A 15102-nucleotide genomic window follows, 5' to 3' on the forward strand; every position below is an offset into this window, starting at 1 on the left:
GGATGAATTAATGAAAACAAAATTTTTAAACATTTACTCTACACAGAACACTGGGCTAAGTATTTGGGACACCAATCAAAGTGGAAGACAATCCATACCCTCAAGGAACTCATATCTTAATAGGGAAAGACAATCCCAAAATAATTTTTCAGCTGTAAGTCAAATGGAAAGGCTTTGGAATACTTAAAAATACAGCAGAAAAGCATGTGATAATACCTGTTCTTTCATGTCATTTTTATATATCTTTCTTAGATTGAACCATAGTTTCAGTGGATAAATTTCATCTCTTGGTCAATAGTTGTGGTTACAAAACGTACTGAAGGAAAACCCAATTTGTAACTCCAAGTGTGATTCTTGGGACGATAGAGGGGGAAAAAACAAACAAACAAAAATATAACTGGTTCTCAAACATTACTGCCTCTCTCAGAGCACTTCAGTTTACTTAACTATTATTGAAAGGTGGTTATCTATAGGTACTCATGGTCATGAGAAGTGTTGACCCATTCTCCACAGTAATTGATCCTCTGAGAGATGACTTCAGGGAATATGATTGAAACAGGGCTAGTTGTCCATATACTAGATCAGAAAATGATACTCAAGTCATATAAAAGGACTGCCTGACTCAAATTATCTCCCAAACCTTCAGCACTTGGCCTTTCACGGGTTACCACCACTAGCCAGCCTAAATCTGCCATTGTGGTACTGAGCTGAATGTGCTTTCTCTCCTTTTCACTGAGCCATGCTAATGAAGTTGTGAATGAACTCAAACACGAAACCTCTATCTGACTTGGTCATGTAGATAAACTCTACCATTTTGAGGTCATACACATTGGGAGCCTCCTCCTAGTTAATTTTCAATACCTAAACCAATTAGATTTTGCTATATACTGGAGGCATTCTCAGTATATTCAAGATATTGGAATCTTATGTAAAATATAATTTTTTCCACCGAACTAACAATATTATTAGTGATGGGCAAGGACTGAGATGTAAGATGTAATTTTTAATTTCAGATTAAAGTGAACCTATCATTATAAAAATGGGAATGCGATGTGTGTATGCATTAAACACAGTATTCTGACGTGATTGTCAATACAACACCTGAGTAATGAGAAAGATCTTCTAAACCTTCTCCCATTTTCTTTGAATTACAACCATATCTGGGAGCTCAATGACTTCCCAGAAGCATAATGCTTGGTCCCATTTTTAGAGGCTACTCCTCATAGGTAATACTTCATCACCTCAAAATCCCATAGATAGTCAACGACTCTGGAAGCATTGATATGGAGAAAAAAAACAGTAAGAAAATATACAAACTAATGGGAGTTTGGAAATCATAGTTCATAAAGGAGAGCATGTTCTATGCTGAATGGGGGCCACATTATTTAAAATGTTGGAGCTGAAGCGCAAGAGAGGACCAATTATCCTGGTGTTGGAGATGTCACAGCTAGGATACTGTGCAACATTCACTTCTTGCACTAGCTTTGCTCAATACCACTATTATGATATACAATTGTGAAGGACCTCTGTGCCTGGAATAATAAGAAAGGAAGAGTACCAAAATCTGAAATTCACCAGGTATTGTGGGGAGAGACATAAAGGAAACCATTCACACAGAAAATTTCATTCAGGACTTGAGGGGCCAATATCAATCATGGCATGGTGAGGTACAACAGAGTTGAGAATGAGTCATCACTCTCCAGTGCCTAACAATGTCAAGATGGCATCATATACATGACTTACAGAGGAATATGTGACAATATAATATTTTACACACAAAATTATCAAGGATAAAATTAGATGCATATCTGAAGAGAAAAACTGGCAATCTAAACTAAAAGTTTAAGGGTAAATAAATACTTGAGAAATTAATGCTTTCAAAATAATTAGTAAATTTGTGGTAATTAGTAAATTTAACAATTGTCAATTAGTAAAATTAATATTAGCAAATTGACAAATTCAACATTAGTAAATTTGTAGTAAATTATAGTAAATTTTGTTTTTGTATTAGTAAATTTAAATTAGTAAAATTGACAAAAGTTTATACACAACAAAGCAATCCATTCTCAACTAAATATAGACCCAAGGGGAAGTTTGGGTAGAAAAGAAAAGATTTCTAGTCAAGTCCCTTTTTTTTCCCCCAATAAAAGCCTCACTGTTGTCCTGAGAAAAAGCTGGTTTTACAGGAGCATGACATATTTGAGGACGTAAAGATCAGTCAGGTAGCCACAACTATAATCTAAAACTCATTCTTGGATTTAGTAGATCACCTCATACTGTTCATATCTGAATGAGTGGTTTGGGGCTGCAGATTGTGGATAGAAGAGTCGCTGTTCCTGGAGTGTTATCAACAGTTCAATGGACGTGGAAGATGAAGGAATATGTGAATGACTCTCTTTTTTTCCAAAGGGCTAAAATCATCAAGATCATTCACTACTGGTTAAAGTATGAAAGAATCATTTAAAAATCCTACGTAAGCTGTAAGCGTAAAGAATTGAACTCAATAGCCCACTGTTCACTAAAGCTGATAACATCAATTACTAGAATGAGAAGTCCTTTCTTGGGAAAAAAAAAAGTACTGGGAGCCCTACAAAGCATTTTGGTAGAACTTAGTTGGAGACTAAAATCTTATACAGAGATATCTTGGTAACAGAGTGAATAGAGCACCAGACCTCAAGTCACAAAAGAACTGACTTCAAATTCAGCCTGAGAATGTTTCAGTTCTTCTGACACTGGGGAAGCATTTTAAGCTCTGCCTCTGTTTCCTTTTGTGTAAAATTGGAATAATTATAGCACATACCTCCCAAGATTCTTGTGAGGATCAAATGAAAAAAAATAATTGGGGGCAGCTAGATGGGGCAGTGGATATAGACCTAACCCTGGAGTCAGGAGGACCTGAGTTTATATCTGACACATGACACTCTCTAGCTGTGTGACTCTGGGCAAGTCACTTAACCCCAATTGCTTCCCCCTCTCTCCCCACTCAAAAAGTTGTAAAACACTTAGTACAATACCTGTCACAAAGCAAGCAATATTTAAATGTTATGTATTATTATTGCTATACTGTTGTGTATTATACTATTATACTATACTAAAATAATGTATTATTATACCATACTCTGTAAGAAAGGCAAAGTGGATTTAGAACATAAATATAAAAGACAAATCATGAAAAAAAAAGGATGAGAACAAGATCAGGTACTTTCCATAGGTATTTCTGTCGACCAAGTAATCCATAAGAAGCAAATATTTATTCATCTACATTGTGATAGACACTAGGCATACAAAGACAAGAATGAAAAATTGATGAATACAGAAAGGAATGAATGAAGATCATGGAAGTGATCATATGTGCTAGAGCCAGAACATGATTTTACATTTTCTTGATTCTAACACCAGCCTTCCATCCACTATGCAACACTCATCACATAATTGTCTTTCATTTAGTCTCATAGGTGCCAAATCACTGTGATGGAGAAAGGATGCTATTGCTCCAAGGATATTGCAAGCTTGTTGGATGGGGATTCAACAAGGATGGGCACATTGGAAAGGCTCAGCAAATATGTATGGATGGTGATGACATTACTAGAATGATCATTTTAAACAATTGCATTAGATGTTAATACTGCTGTTTCATGTTTTCAATGTGTATACTTTGATATGAATTGTGGTTACTGATAAAGTAAATAATTTGTAAATTGGAAAAAAAAACCCAAGTAATTCTCCTTACTATTGGAAGGAACTAGATGGACTGCATTTTTTTTGTTGTTGTTGTAGGAAATTGATAGGGATCTATTTATTCATGAGTGTTAATTCACTGATAAGACATATAATGAGAAAGTATTGTTAAATGCACTTCTGTGCAGAATTATAGGCAGTTCTTGATAATCATTCAGATCATTATGAAAACTCAATGCTTTCCAATACCACAAGTAAGTCAGAACTTACAATTACCAATCCTATTACTCATTTCCTAACCATACCCTAGGGAAATGATGCTTCAATGCATAAGGGAACATTTTGTAAGAAAATTAGCTTTATGTTTACAAAAACAGATGAACCTGGAACTTTTTTTCATTTTAAACATGATTTTTTATTATTAATTAGAAACAGGAAGAAACATAAGCAAAAGTCATTACAATTTGTATTATAAATATTGTCATTTGGGAAAATAATATTAATTCATAAAATGAAACTAATACCTCTTGGGAGCTTCCATCCATTTCCATTTGTTCATTTGTCTCCCCTATTGCTTTTGTTTCTTTCTAGATCATATGTAATCTTTTCTTCTTGATAAACTCTTCCCATTCACTTTTACTTAGTGGACTCTTATTAAACAATTGCTGTGTGCTGGGGACCAGGGTAGGTCCTAGAGATTAAAAGGCAATAACAAAACAGCCTGACAAAATGTGTGTTCTACTAAGAGAAATCAATACAAGCCTAATGCTGAGAAGAAACAATACCCTTATGGGGCAAGAAACAAGTTATAGATCTCACACTAAACATATATTAACCAAAAGTAGTGGAATGGGGCGTCTAGATGAGGTCAGCATTATGGTGTCTTCAAATTCTTTAAGTACAAAAAATTTAGATAAGAGGGGAGCCTACTTACCAAAAAGGATATCACTTCTTTTCAATTCATGGAGTGGATTGGGTGAAAGTCATGGAACACATCAGAATACTTTATTGTCTGAATCATTCATCTTCTCCCACACTACCTTGATTTAGGGCTATGGATTTGAGTACCTCCTCATCTTACTTACATATATCTCCGTGATACTAGACTGGATCTACCTCCTTCATTTCTCACTCAGTCAAACAATTCTTCTATCCATTAACCAATATTAACATACAACACAATTAGAAATGTCCTCAAATGGAATAGACTCTAGAATCAGAGTCAGTTCTTTTGACACCGATGTGTTCCATTTTCTAAATCTTTAAAATACCACTTGCGAAATGTTGATATTTCAAAAGATGGAACTTTTCACAAAAAGACAGATCTAAACAATTATAGAAATATTAATGACTCATGGGAAGCCTGAGCCAAAAAAATAACAGTAACAATTCTACCTAAATTAATTTAGTAGTTAAGTATCATACCTAAAAATATTTTAAGTATTTTGCATAGCTAGGAATAAATAATAACACAATTCTTCTAGAAGAACAAAAGTTCAAGAACATTAAGGAAATCAGTAAAAAAGTGGATAATGGTGGCTTAGCAGTATCAGATTTCAAACTAAACTACAAAGTGGTAATTAGCAAAATAATCTACTACCAAGTAATAATTAGAGAGGTAAATTAGTTTAACTGATTAAGTACATAATACACACATTAGCTATGCATACACCTTCCAGCTTCCCTAATAATGAGAAAGCTCTTGAGAATTCCAAGTGCCATCTTTGCATGTAGGAATGTAAAAAGTTTCACCTTATTGAATTCCTTAGGGTTTCTCTTACCTGTTTACCATTTTTTACACTTCTCTTGAATATTGTACTTGAAAGTCTTTTATTTATTTATTTATTTATTTTTAAATTCAGCTCTGGTCTTTTCATCAGAAATCCTTGAAAGTACATTATTCATTGAAGATCCATTTTTTCCCCTGAAGGATTATACCAAGTTTTCCTAGGTAGGTGATTCTTGGTTGTAATCCTTGCTCCTTTGCCTTCTAGAATATCATATTCCAAGCCCTCTGATTTTTCATGTAGAAGCTGCTCAATTTTGTGTTATCCTGACTATTCCATGATATTTGATTTTTGTTGTTGTTGTTGTTGCTTACAGTATTTTATTCTTTATATGAAAGTTTTGGAATCTGGATATAATATTCCTTGGAGATTTTATTTTAGGATATCTTTCAGGATGTGATTGGTACATTGTTTCAATTTCTATTTTGCCCTCTGGTTCTGAAATATCAGCACAATTTTCCTTGATAATTCCTTGAAAGATGATGTCTAGACTTTTTTTCGCACAGGTTTCAGGTAGTCTAATAATTATTGATTATCTCTTCTCAATTTGTTTTCCAGATCAGTTGCTTTTTTAATGAGATATTTCACATTTTTCCCATTCTTTTTATTTTATTACTTTTTTTGATGTTTCATGGATTTATTAGCTTCCCTTGCCAAATTCTAATTTTCAAGGTATTATTTTCCTCAATGAGCTTTTGTACCTTTTTTTCCATTTGACCATTTTTATTTTTATGGAGTTCTTTCCTTCAGTAACTAAAAAAATAATTAATTTATAGTTTTTGACATTCACTTCCATAAGATTTTGAGTTTAAAATTTTCTCCCCCTATCTCTCCCCACCTCAAGAGAGTGTACAATCTGACATAGGCTCTACCTATACATTCTTATTAGGCATATTTTCCCATTAGTCATAATGTAAATAATAATTAGAACTAATACGAAGAACCATGAGGATGAAGTAATAAAAGAAAACAATAAGGGAAAAGGAGAGCAAATAGTATGCTTCCATCTGCATTCATACTACATAGTTCTTTCTCTGGATGTGGATAGTATTTTCTATTGTGAATTCTTTTGGAGTTGTCTTAGATCCTTGCATTGATGAGGAAAGACAATTCTATCAAAGTCAGTCATCGCACGATACGGCTGTTACTGTGTACAACATTCCCCTGGTTCTTCATGTAAGTTTGTCCAGGTTTTTCTGAAGTCTCTTCAGTGAAACTTTGATGCCTTTCTCCCTTCGACCAATATTGCCTTTTAAAGAGTTCTTCTCCTAGTGAATTTTTGTAACTCTTTTTTTCCTTTTTACCACTTGGCCTATTTTGTTTTTTAAGGTATTATTTTATTCAGTATTTTGGTGCCTCCTTTACCAAGTTTTTGACTCTTTTTTCATGATTTTGTTTGCATAAGTCATTTTTTTCTTTTTTTTGGTTTTCAAATTTATTTTAAACATAAATATAGAATGAAAAAAGAAAAAAATGCCATATACACAGCAAAACATAAGAGACAATTCAATATAAAACAATAAATTTCCATTTCAAGGTAACCTATATAATAAATACTACATATAGTTTTTAATGCTGCCCAATTTTACTTTGCTTCATTGTAGGATTTTTTTTTTATTCTCTGCTGTGTTCTTTTTACTTTATGTTCCCCTCCCTACCACCCTAATGAAATCTACAGTTAAGCAGTGATACACACACACACACACACACACACACACACACAGAGGCATGCATGCATGCATACATCCACACATATACTTAGATATATAAATGGACATACACATACATACACATATATCCTTATACGTGCATACATATATATATGTGTATATATATGAGACCATATTATGTTCATTTATACTTGCTAAATCTACTTCCTTTACATCTTCTCCCTCATTTTTTTGAAGTTTGTGACTTTTTGTTCTTCCATATAAACTTTGATATCATTTTTTCTAACTCAATAACATTGAGTTTTTTTTGTAATTTATTGAATGGTATTGAATAAATTAGGTAAAATTGTCTTTTTTTATTACATTGGTTTTACCTATTCATGAAAAAAATATGACTTTAATTACTTAGATCTGGCTTTATTGGTATAAAAAGTGCTTTACATTTCTGTTTATATATTTCCAGTGTCTGTTCTGACAGATATACTTTCAGGTATTTTATACTGTCCAGTTATTTTAAATGGTCAAAAACAATATTGAATAATATTGAAGACACATAGTGTAATTTCCCTATTTCTCTCTTTTGATTAAATTTATTTTAGCTTTAACTTTGTCTGAGATCATGATTACTACTCTTGTTTTTTTGCATAATAAATTTTACTACTGACTTTTATTTTATCTTTTGAGTATCTCTCTTTTTTTAGCATTTCCTAAAAGCAACATATTGTTGAGTTATTATTTCTTTTTAATCTGCTATCAGTTTCCATTTTTGGGGGTAAATTCATCTCATTCACATTTTAAGCTATGATTATTTGTTCTGTATTTTTCTCCTTTATATTTTCCCTTATTATCTTTCTCATCCTTTTCCTATTCCTCCTCACTCTTCTGCTTTACTTCTACCTACTACCTTGCCCTCCTATTCCTTAACCTACCCACCACTTTAAGATTCCCTCTCTTATTCTCTCCCTTTATGCTATCCCCTTGCTTTTTTATTTCTTTCTTAATTTAGAAGACTTTTATACCTATATATGTATATGTGCATATGTATACATACATAGATATATATGTGTATGTATGTTTGCATGTATGCGTGTGTGTGTGTGTGTATAGTTCCTTCTTTAACCCATTATTGATGAGAGTTAGGTTTCATCACTATTCACCTTCTCCCCTACTAGCTTCTTCTGTATCAATTTTTCCTTCAATGCTTTGTTTATATGGGGTAATCATTCTTTTTTCTTTCTCTCTACACAGTTTTTTTCAAGAATCACCCCATCATGCTCAGCTCAGCCCAAGTCTTTCTTTTAAACTACCCAAATAACAATGACAGTCATGAATATTGATAATATGTTCACATATAAGAAGTAAACTGTTTGACCTCACTGAGTTCCTTGTAACTGATCTTTCATGCTTTCCATATATATCTCCTGAATATCTATGTCAATTTTCCTTTAAGTTCTGCTGTTTTTGTCACAAATACCTGAAAGTCTTTCAGTTTGCTAAATGTCCTTTTTTTATTCAGGATTATACTGAAATTTGCTAGGTAAGTTACCCTTAGTTGTAACCCCAGCTCTTTTGCTCTACAAAATATAATATTCCAAGACCTATAGCCCTTCAATGTAGTAACTGCTCAGTCTTGTGTAATACTTATTGTAGCTCCATGATATTTTTAATTTGTTTTCTTGTTGCTTCCAATATTTTCTCTTTATCTTCGGAGTTTTGAAACTTGTTTATGATATTCCTGTAAGTTTTCCTGCTGGGATATTTTTCAGGTGATGATCAGTAGATTTTTTTTTCTATTTTTACTTCCCCTTCTTGTTGTAGAACTTTAGGGAAATTTTCCTTCATAATTTTTTGTAATATTTTGTCAAGATTATTTTTAATCATCATTTTCAAGTAGTCCAACTATTCTTACATTATTTCTCCTTGATCTGTTCTCTATATCAGCTTTTTCTCATGGGATGTCACATTTTCTTCTATTTTTTTCATTCTTTTGAGTTTGTTTTATTATTACTTAGTGTTTTAGAATGTCATTAGCTTCCCTTGCCCAATTCTAGTTTTCAAGAAATTATTGTCTTCCTTAAGTTTTTGATTCTCTATTTCAACTTAGTTGACTTTATTTTCATAATTTATCCATATGACATTACTGGCATGTAGATTCTATTATTAGTCCAATTTTACCATAAAAAATGCAGAAAAAGGTTAAGTTACTTGACAAAAGTCAAAGAGTTGATGTGTGAGGGTAGATTAGATGTCAGTTCTTCCTTACTTCAGATCCAGCGATCTATCCTTAACCCCAACTAGCTCAAACTAAAAGATCTTATAATTCTCTGAAGGCAATCCAACCTGTTCATCTCTCCCTAGTTATTTTTGGGTACCCAGTTCTAAGTCTATTTGTACCCATCTATCATAAGGATTCATCCCCAAAAGAAAACTCTCCACCTTGCCAATTCAACTTTATGTTTTATTCTGGGTGCTAGATATTCCTCATCCATAGGAATAGTTAAAAAAAAGAGAAAGATTGGCTATAGACCACTTCCACAAGTCTGTGCACTGTACTTGGGCTTGATGTGACCATGAGATATAACCCAAAAACAGAAAGTCTGGAACATGGGAGATATTTAATAAGTGCTTCATGGAATTAGATAAACCACTGAGCAGTGTAACTTATTTCTGCTTAGGCAATTTCCATGATGTGATTATGTGAAGTTCATTAAACTTCCCCATTGCTCCAAGGATATGGCCTCATGGGGACAGAGAAAACCATAAAGTCTGAATCTAACAGCTGGTACAAGAGATAACATGAACAAACCACAAAAGATTCTACCTTACAGATAAGCAGGTAATATTATTCTTTGTTTGTGAACTTATCAGTGTAGCATGTATCAAAAAAAGTATGGAGTCTAAGTAACTCAGATTAAAAAGGTGATCACTGTGCCTACTGCGGGGGTAAATGGGACAATTTAGGGGCATGGAATGAATCCCCTCAAATTGAAATGGCATAAAATCCTTCCAGTAAGCCATCAGATGAAAGTTCCAAACTGTTACAATTGCCATGGAAACTTTTTTTAGAATCAGAGAAATCAAAGTGCTTTTGTCATGGGACACTCATAGATAATCACATACGGGTTCTCAGTGATCTTTGAGATAATTGCTATGCAACTGATTATCATCTGAAGAAGAAGTATTTTTAAAAAAAAGTCTTTTCATGAGTCTCAGAATAAAATACATTAAAAACTTCAAAATTGTTAGTCTAGTTCACTTTCGTAATCCAGGTGGAAAAATATTTTCTCTCTGAAAAGTCAAAGGGAAGGGAGACTAAAGAGAGTGAATAGATATATGGAGTCTCCCTGGGTATCATACAATTAATGACTATATGAGATAGAGGTTGCAATATACACTGGACCTTTGCTTTTGAAGATGTAGGACACTCTGAAAAAGTAAATTGAATCTCTTGGCATGGGCCATCACTTTGCAGCCATAGTGCATGTTTGCATGTTTATAGACACTGGTCCAACAACTAGTAAGTTACATGACTAACAAAGGGTTACTTGGAAATATATTGGATATGCTTTTTTAAGCACATGTCTTCTTAACTTCAAATTCAACATTATACCTGCTTCACAATTCCTCCATAAGGTAATTTTATATATTCTATCCTGTATTAGTATCCCATTATAATCTTTGACTCATTAATTAGTTAAAATATTTTAAAATATATTCATAATGTTTTACTGTATCACCCCTGGAGAATGTGTAGTTTCATATTCACTCTCTATTTTGTAAAATTAAAAAAATATTCATTTTCTTCTTGGAGACAGGATGCTGATATGATATGATATGATATGAAATAATAAGAGATGATATGATTTCAATTTGAGTTAATTCACCACATGGAAACTAAATTAATAAAATTACAGTGAAATAATGTAGGAAAATCCCTGCTCATTTTCTCTAAGACATCACTATCCACCAATTGCCTCATTATATATTCAGACATTCTTCAGAGAAGGATTCTTCCTTTTCTTCTCAGATTATGATCTTTGTATGGAAGAAATGATCAAGCTGAACGAAACCTCAGGGAGCCAGGTGACTGAATTCATTCTCATGGGCATCACAAACCATCCTGGGCTGCAGGGCCCTCTTTTTCTTGTGTTTTTATTCAACTATATGGCCATATCTCTTGGAAATCTGGGTATAATCATCCTAACCAGTGTTGATTCCCACCTCCAAACCCCAATGTACTTTTTTCTCCGGCATCTGGCATTTGTTGATCTTGGATATTCCACAGCTATTGGGCCAAAAATGCTTGCTGGTTTCAACAAGGAGAAAAATATCATTTCCTATAGTGGATGTGCAATACAGCTAATTTTCTTTGTGATTTTTATCACCAGTGAACTTTTTATCCTGTCCGCCATGGCCTATGACCGTTATGTGGCTATCTGTAAGCCCCTCCGTTATATGATCATTGTCTCAGACAGAGTATGTTGGATTTTGGTGGCTATCTCATACCTCTATAGCATCACCGTATCCCTGCTGGTCACAATAAAGCTTTTTAAATCATCTTTCTGTAAATCAAATGTAATAAGACATTTCTACTGTGATGGTCTCCCTCTATTGTCCATTATATGCTCAGACACAAATGACATTGAACTAATCATTATGGTCTTTGCCACATTTAATTTTGTTTCTTCCCTCTTGGTTATCCTTATCTCCTACATGCTCATTATTCTTGCCATCCTCAGGATGAATTCTTCTGAGGTCAGGCACAAAGCCTTCTCTACCTGTGGCTCTCACCTCACAGTGGTGGTTGTATTCTATGGGACACTTCTCTTCATGTACCTGCAGCCCCAGTCTAGCCACTCCTTTGACACAGACAAGATTGCTTCTGTCTTTTACACCTTGGTCATCCCCATGCTCAATCCTTTGGTCTACTGCTTGAGGAACAAAGAGGTAAAAGGTGCCTTGAAAAGTCTCTTTAAAAAATGATATATAAGCATCCTCTTTAATGCCCAATGTATAGTGTGTTTCTGTTGTATTATTGTAAGCAAGCAAATTTGTCTTAGACAAATTAAATTCATCTTTGCCAACTTCTCCCTGATTATTCTGTCATCCTTTAGAGAAAATATATATATATATATATATATATATATATATATATATATATATATCTTAATATGCAGAGAATGATTTTTGATGGTTGTTAGGTTTTCATTTTATCGTTAAGTACCAATAAACACTAATTTAATGGACCATTTAACTGAATAGACCTATTAGAAGATTTAATACAACATATATACATAAAACAGTCTATTCCATTATATTCTACAATAGTAAACAGCCTAATGTAGAAGTTTTCTTGCTTGGGAAAATAATTTATCAAGCATTTATAAAATGTTGACATTGAGTATTGTTTTAGGCATTGGATTTAAACAGATAAAATTTGAAATATGTTTCTTGCAATCAATGAACTTACATTTTATTAAGAGAGACAATATTTGCATGAGTCCCACACTATCAGACACAGCAGCTAATCTGCTTTCAAATACATCTTATTGCTAAGGACTTTATCCTTATTATGTCTTCAATTTCCTCCTCACTGACTTGCAGTCATTTCTCATAATCTTCTCTAGAAAGTGAGACAAAGTAATTTCCTAATATTTATAATGTTTCTCAAATTCCTGAAAAACATTTTCATCTCTTCCCCCACCTTAAGTCACAGATTCTTCATTCTTGTAATAGTATGGAAAAAAATGCAGGAATAGACTGGATATCCCAAAAATCTTAGTACACATTTAAGTGTTTAAAGCTTAAAAAGAATTGTCTTTTGAGAAATTCTGTACATTTTCAGTACCTCAGTTCAAATAACAGGTCCGTTACTTGTGACATGTGATATTCTGGGCAATAAGTTTATCCTCTCAAATTGACACTCATCTATAAAATGTGGGAGTTTGATTTTGTAAATTTTAACACTATTACAGTTAAAATTTTGTGAAGCCATGAATCTATTCTCTGTGCTAGCAACAGAATGTCATCAACTGATCCTCACATGTCATGGGCTTTTATCTCTTCATTATTATTGTTTCTTCCCTCTGTTAACTCTAGAGCTTATTCATGTCCATTCTGAACTCTGTTGTCCGAAATTGAGTGCAGTGTTCCAAATGTAGTCTGATCAAGGCACAATGCAACTCTACTCTCACATCGTATACTGAGATGCCAAGTCTAAGTTAATGGAGATCATATTATCTACCTTAGTTTATATATAACACCGCCCACTCACATTGAAGTTGGAAGCCAAGAAAGACTCCAGGTTTTCTTCAAAAGAATACCCACAAATACATATCTTTCCTATGGGTCATTTGTGAAGCTTTTTGAAAACTCATCAAATATGACTTTGCATTTGTGTGTTTTGAAGTCCTTTATGTTTTTAATCTCAAGTTAATGCATATCAGGTTTAGGAACTGCTAGAGAATGTTCTTGTCTCAAATGGGGAAAGAAGCCTAGAGGCAGGACCTCCCCAGAGGTTTTATGGACTGATTAAGTAAGAAAATATATGGTTGAGAGATGTATCTGCTTTGAATTTTCTCTTGCTCTTTCTTCCAACTTCTAGCTAAGAAGAAGACATGTGGTTTTATAATAGTCAACCTGACATCCTCTTTTCTTGTTTTCTTAAATGATGAAGGACTTGGGGAAGATTTTCTGATCTGGTCCTCTGGGGATGGAACTTTAAATGTTGGCCTAAATATGTTAACGCATAAAGAAAGAAAGCACTATGTAATTGTCTAGTGAGTTTGGTGTGAAATATGTGTAAAATAAAGTGGTGCACATAAAACCTATATCAGATAGATTATCATGTCAGGGAGGGATTGAGGAGGGGAGGAGGGACAAAATTTGTAACTGAAAACTTATTAAAATGAATTTTAGAAATTATGTTTACATGTATGTGGGAGAAAACAAAATATCATTAACAACAAAATAAAATAAAATAAGCATTGTCAATTGTGTTTCTCTTGTCTGTATCCTTTTCTTTGAGATTAGCAATGCACAAAACTGCATAACACAAGATTTTCATTAGTCTGAGAGTAAAAAAAAAAGATTTACTTAATTTTAATACTTTCATTACTGCAATATTTGAAGACATAGACTTTCTTTAATAACCTTGATGTTTCTCTAGTTTTTTTTTCTATTGAAAAAAGTAGCTGATAACTCTCTTCCCCAACAGTAACCCCTGTTCACTTTTCCTCAAGTCCTTTGAGTTAATACAGCTTCAGAGAATACCATTTCCCAATGGTATCCATGCAATGGTCAAGTGGACTTAGGGGAGATTTTGTTTCATTTTGTTTTGCTTTGTATTAATTCCCTAATGTTTTCTCTTAAATAGACTGCCATGGAAAACACTTCATTTTCTTGAAAACTCAGCTTAGTTGTCACCTTTGAAGGAATTACTTTCTATTTACTTCAGTTGCTAATTTTCTCCCCTCATCCTCTACTTTGATCTATTTTTTTCTGTTGTAAACTTTATGTTCAGTAGATATTTACATTATTTACCACTAAAACAATTTAAGCTCTTCTATTTTTAATCTTTTTGATCAAAGAAGCCAATGAATGAATGGATGGATGAATGGATGGATGAATAGATAGATGAATGAAATACAGATGGCTAGAAATGGATGGACATATTAAGGAATGAATCTCCTTGTGACTATTGCCTCACACTACGTATTTTCCCAGTCCTGTTGTTATTTTCTCTTCTTTTAACTCCTACAACAGTGCAATCATACTTCTGTCCCATCTATACATGTAAAGAAGCAATTGGAAGTTTTAGAGGCAGGACAGAGCCTATGTTGATACAAGGATCTTCTCAGACTTCTCAAGTACATAGAAAGAAAATATAGAGCATGTGTTCTAGGCTCCCTAAGATTTATATTCATGGAACACAGGAAATCATAAAATATGAAGCATTATTGTGTCTC

At 33.3% G+C, this 15102-nt stretch overlaps 1 protein-coding gene across 1 annotated transcript; it reads left to right on the forward strand.

Annotated features, from left to right (window-relative positions):
* Positions 1 to 1283: 1283 nt before the first annotated feature.
* LOC114053661 (olfactory receptor 8K3-like) lies at positions 1284 to 12118 on the forward strand. Its single transcript, XM_027876777.1, has 2 exons — positions 1284 to 1299; positions 11211 to 12118. The coding sequence occupies exons 1-2, from the start codon at positions 1284 to 1286 to the stop codon at positions 12116 to 12118; spliced, it is 924 nt and encodes a 307-aa protein (XP_027732578.1).
* Positions 12119 to 15102: the final 2984 nt, after the last annotated feature.

The sequence above is a fragment of the Vombatus ursinus genome, unplaced genomic scaffold, assembly GCF_900497805.2.
Source record: "Vombatus ursinus unplaced genomic scaffold, bare-nosed wombat genome assembly UNPS02004175.1, whole genome shotgun sequence".
Classification (NCBI taxonomy): Eukaryota; Metazoa; Chordata; class Mammalia; order Diprotodontia; family Vombatidae; genus Vombatus; species Vombatus ursinus.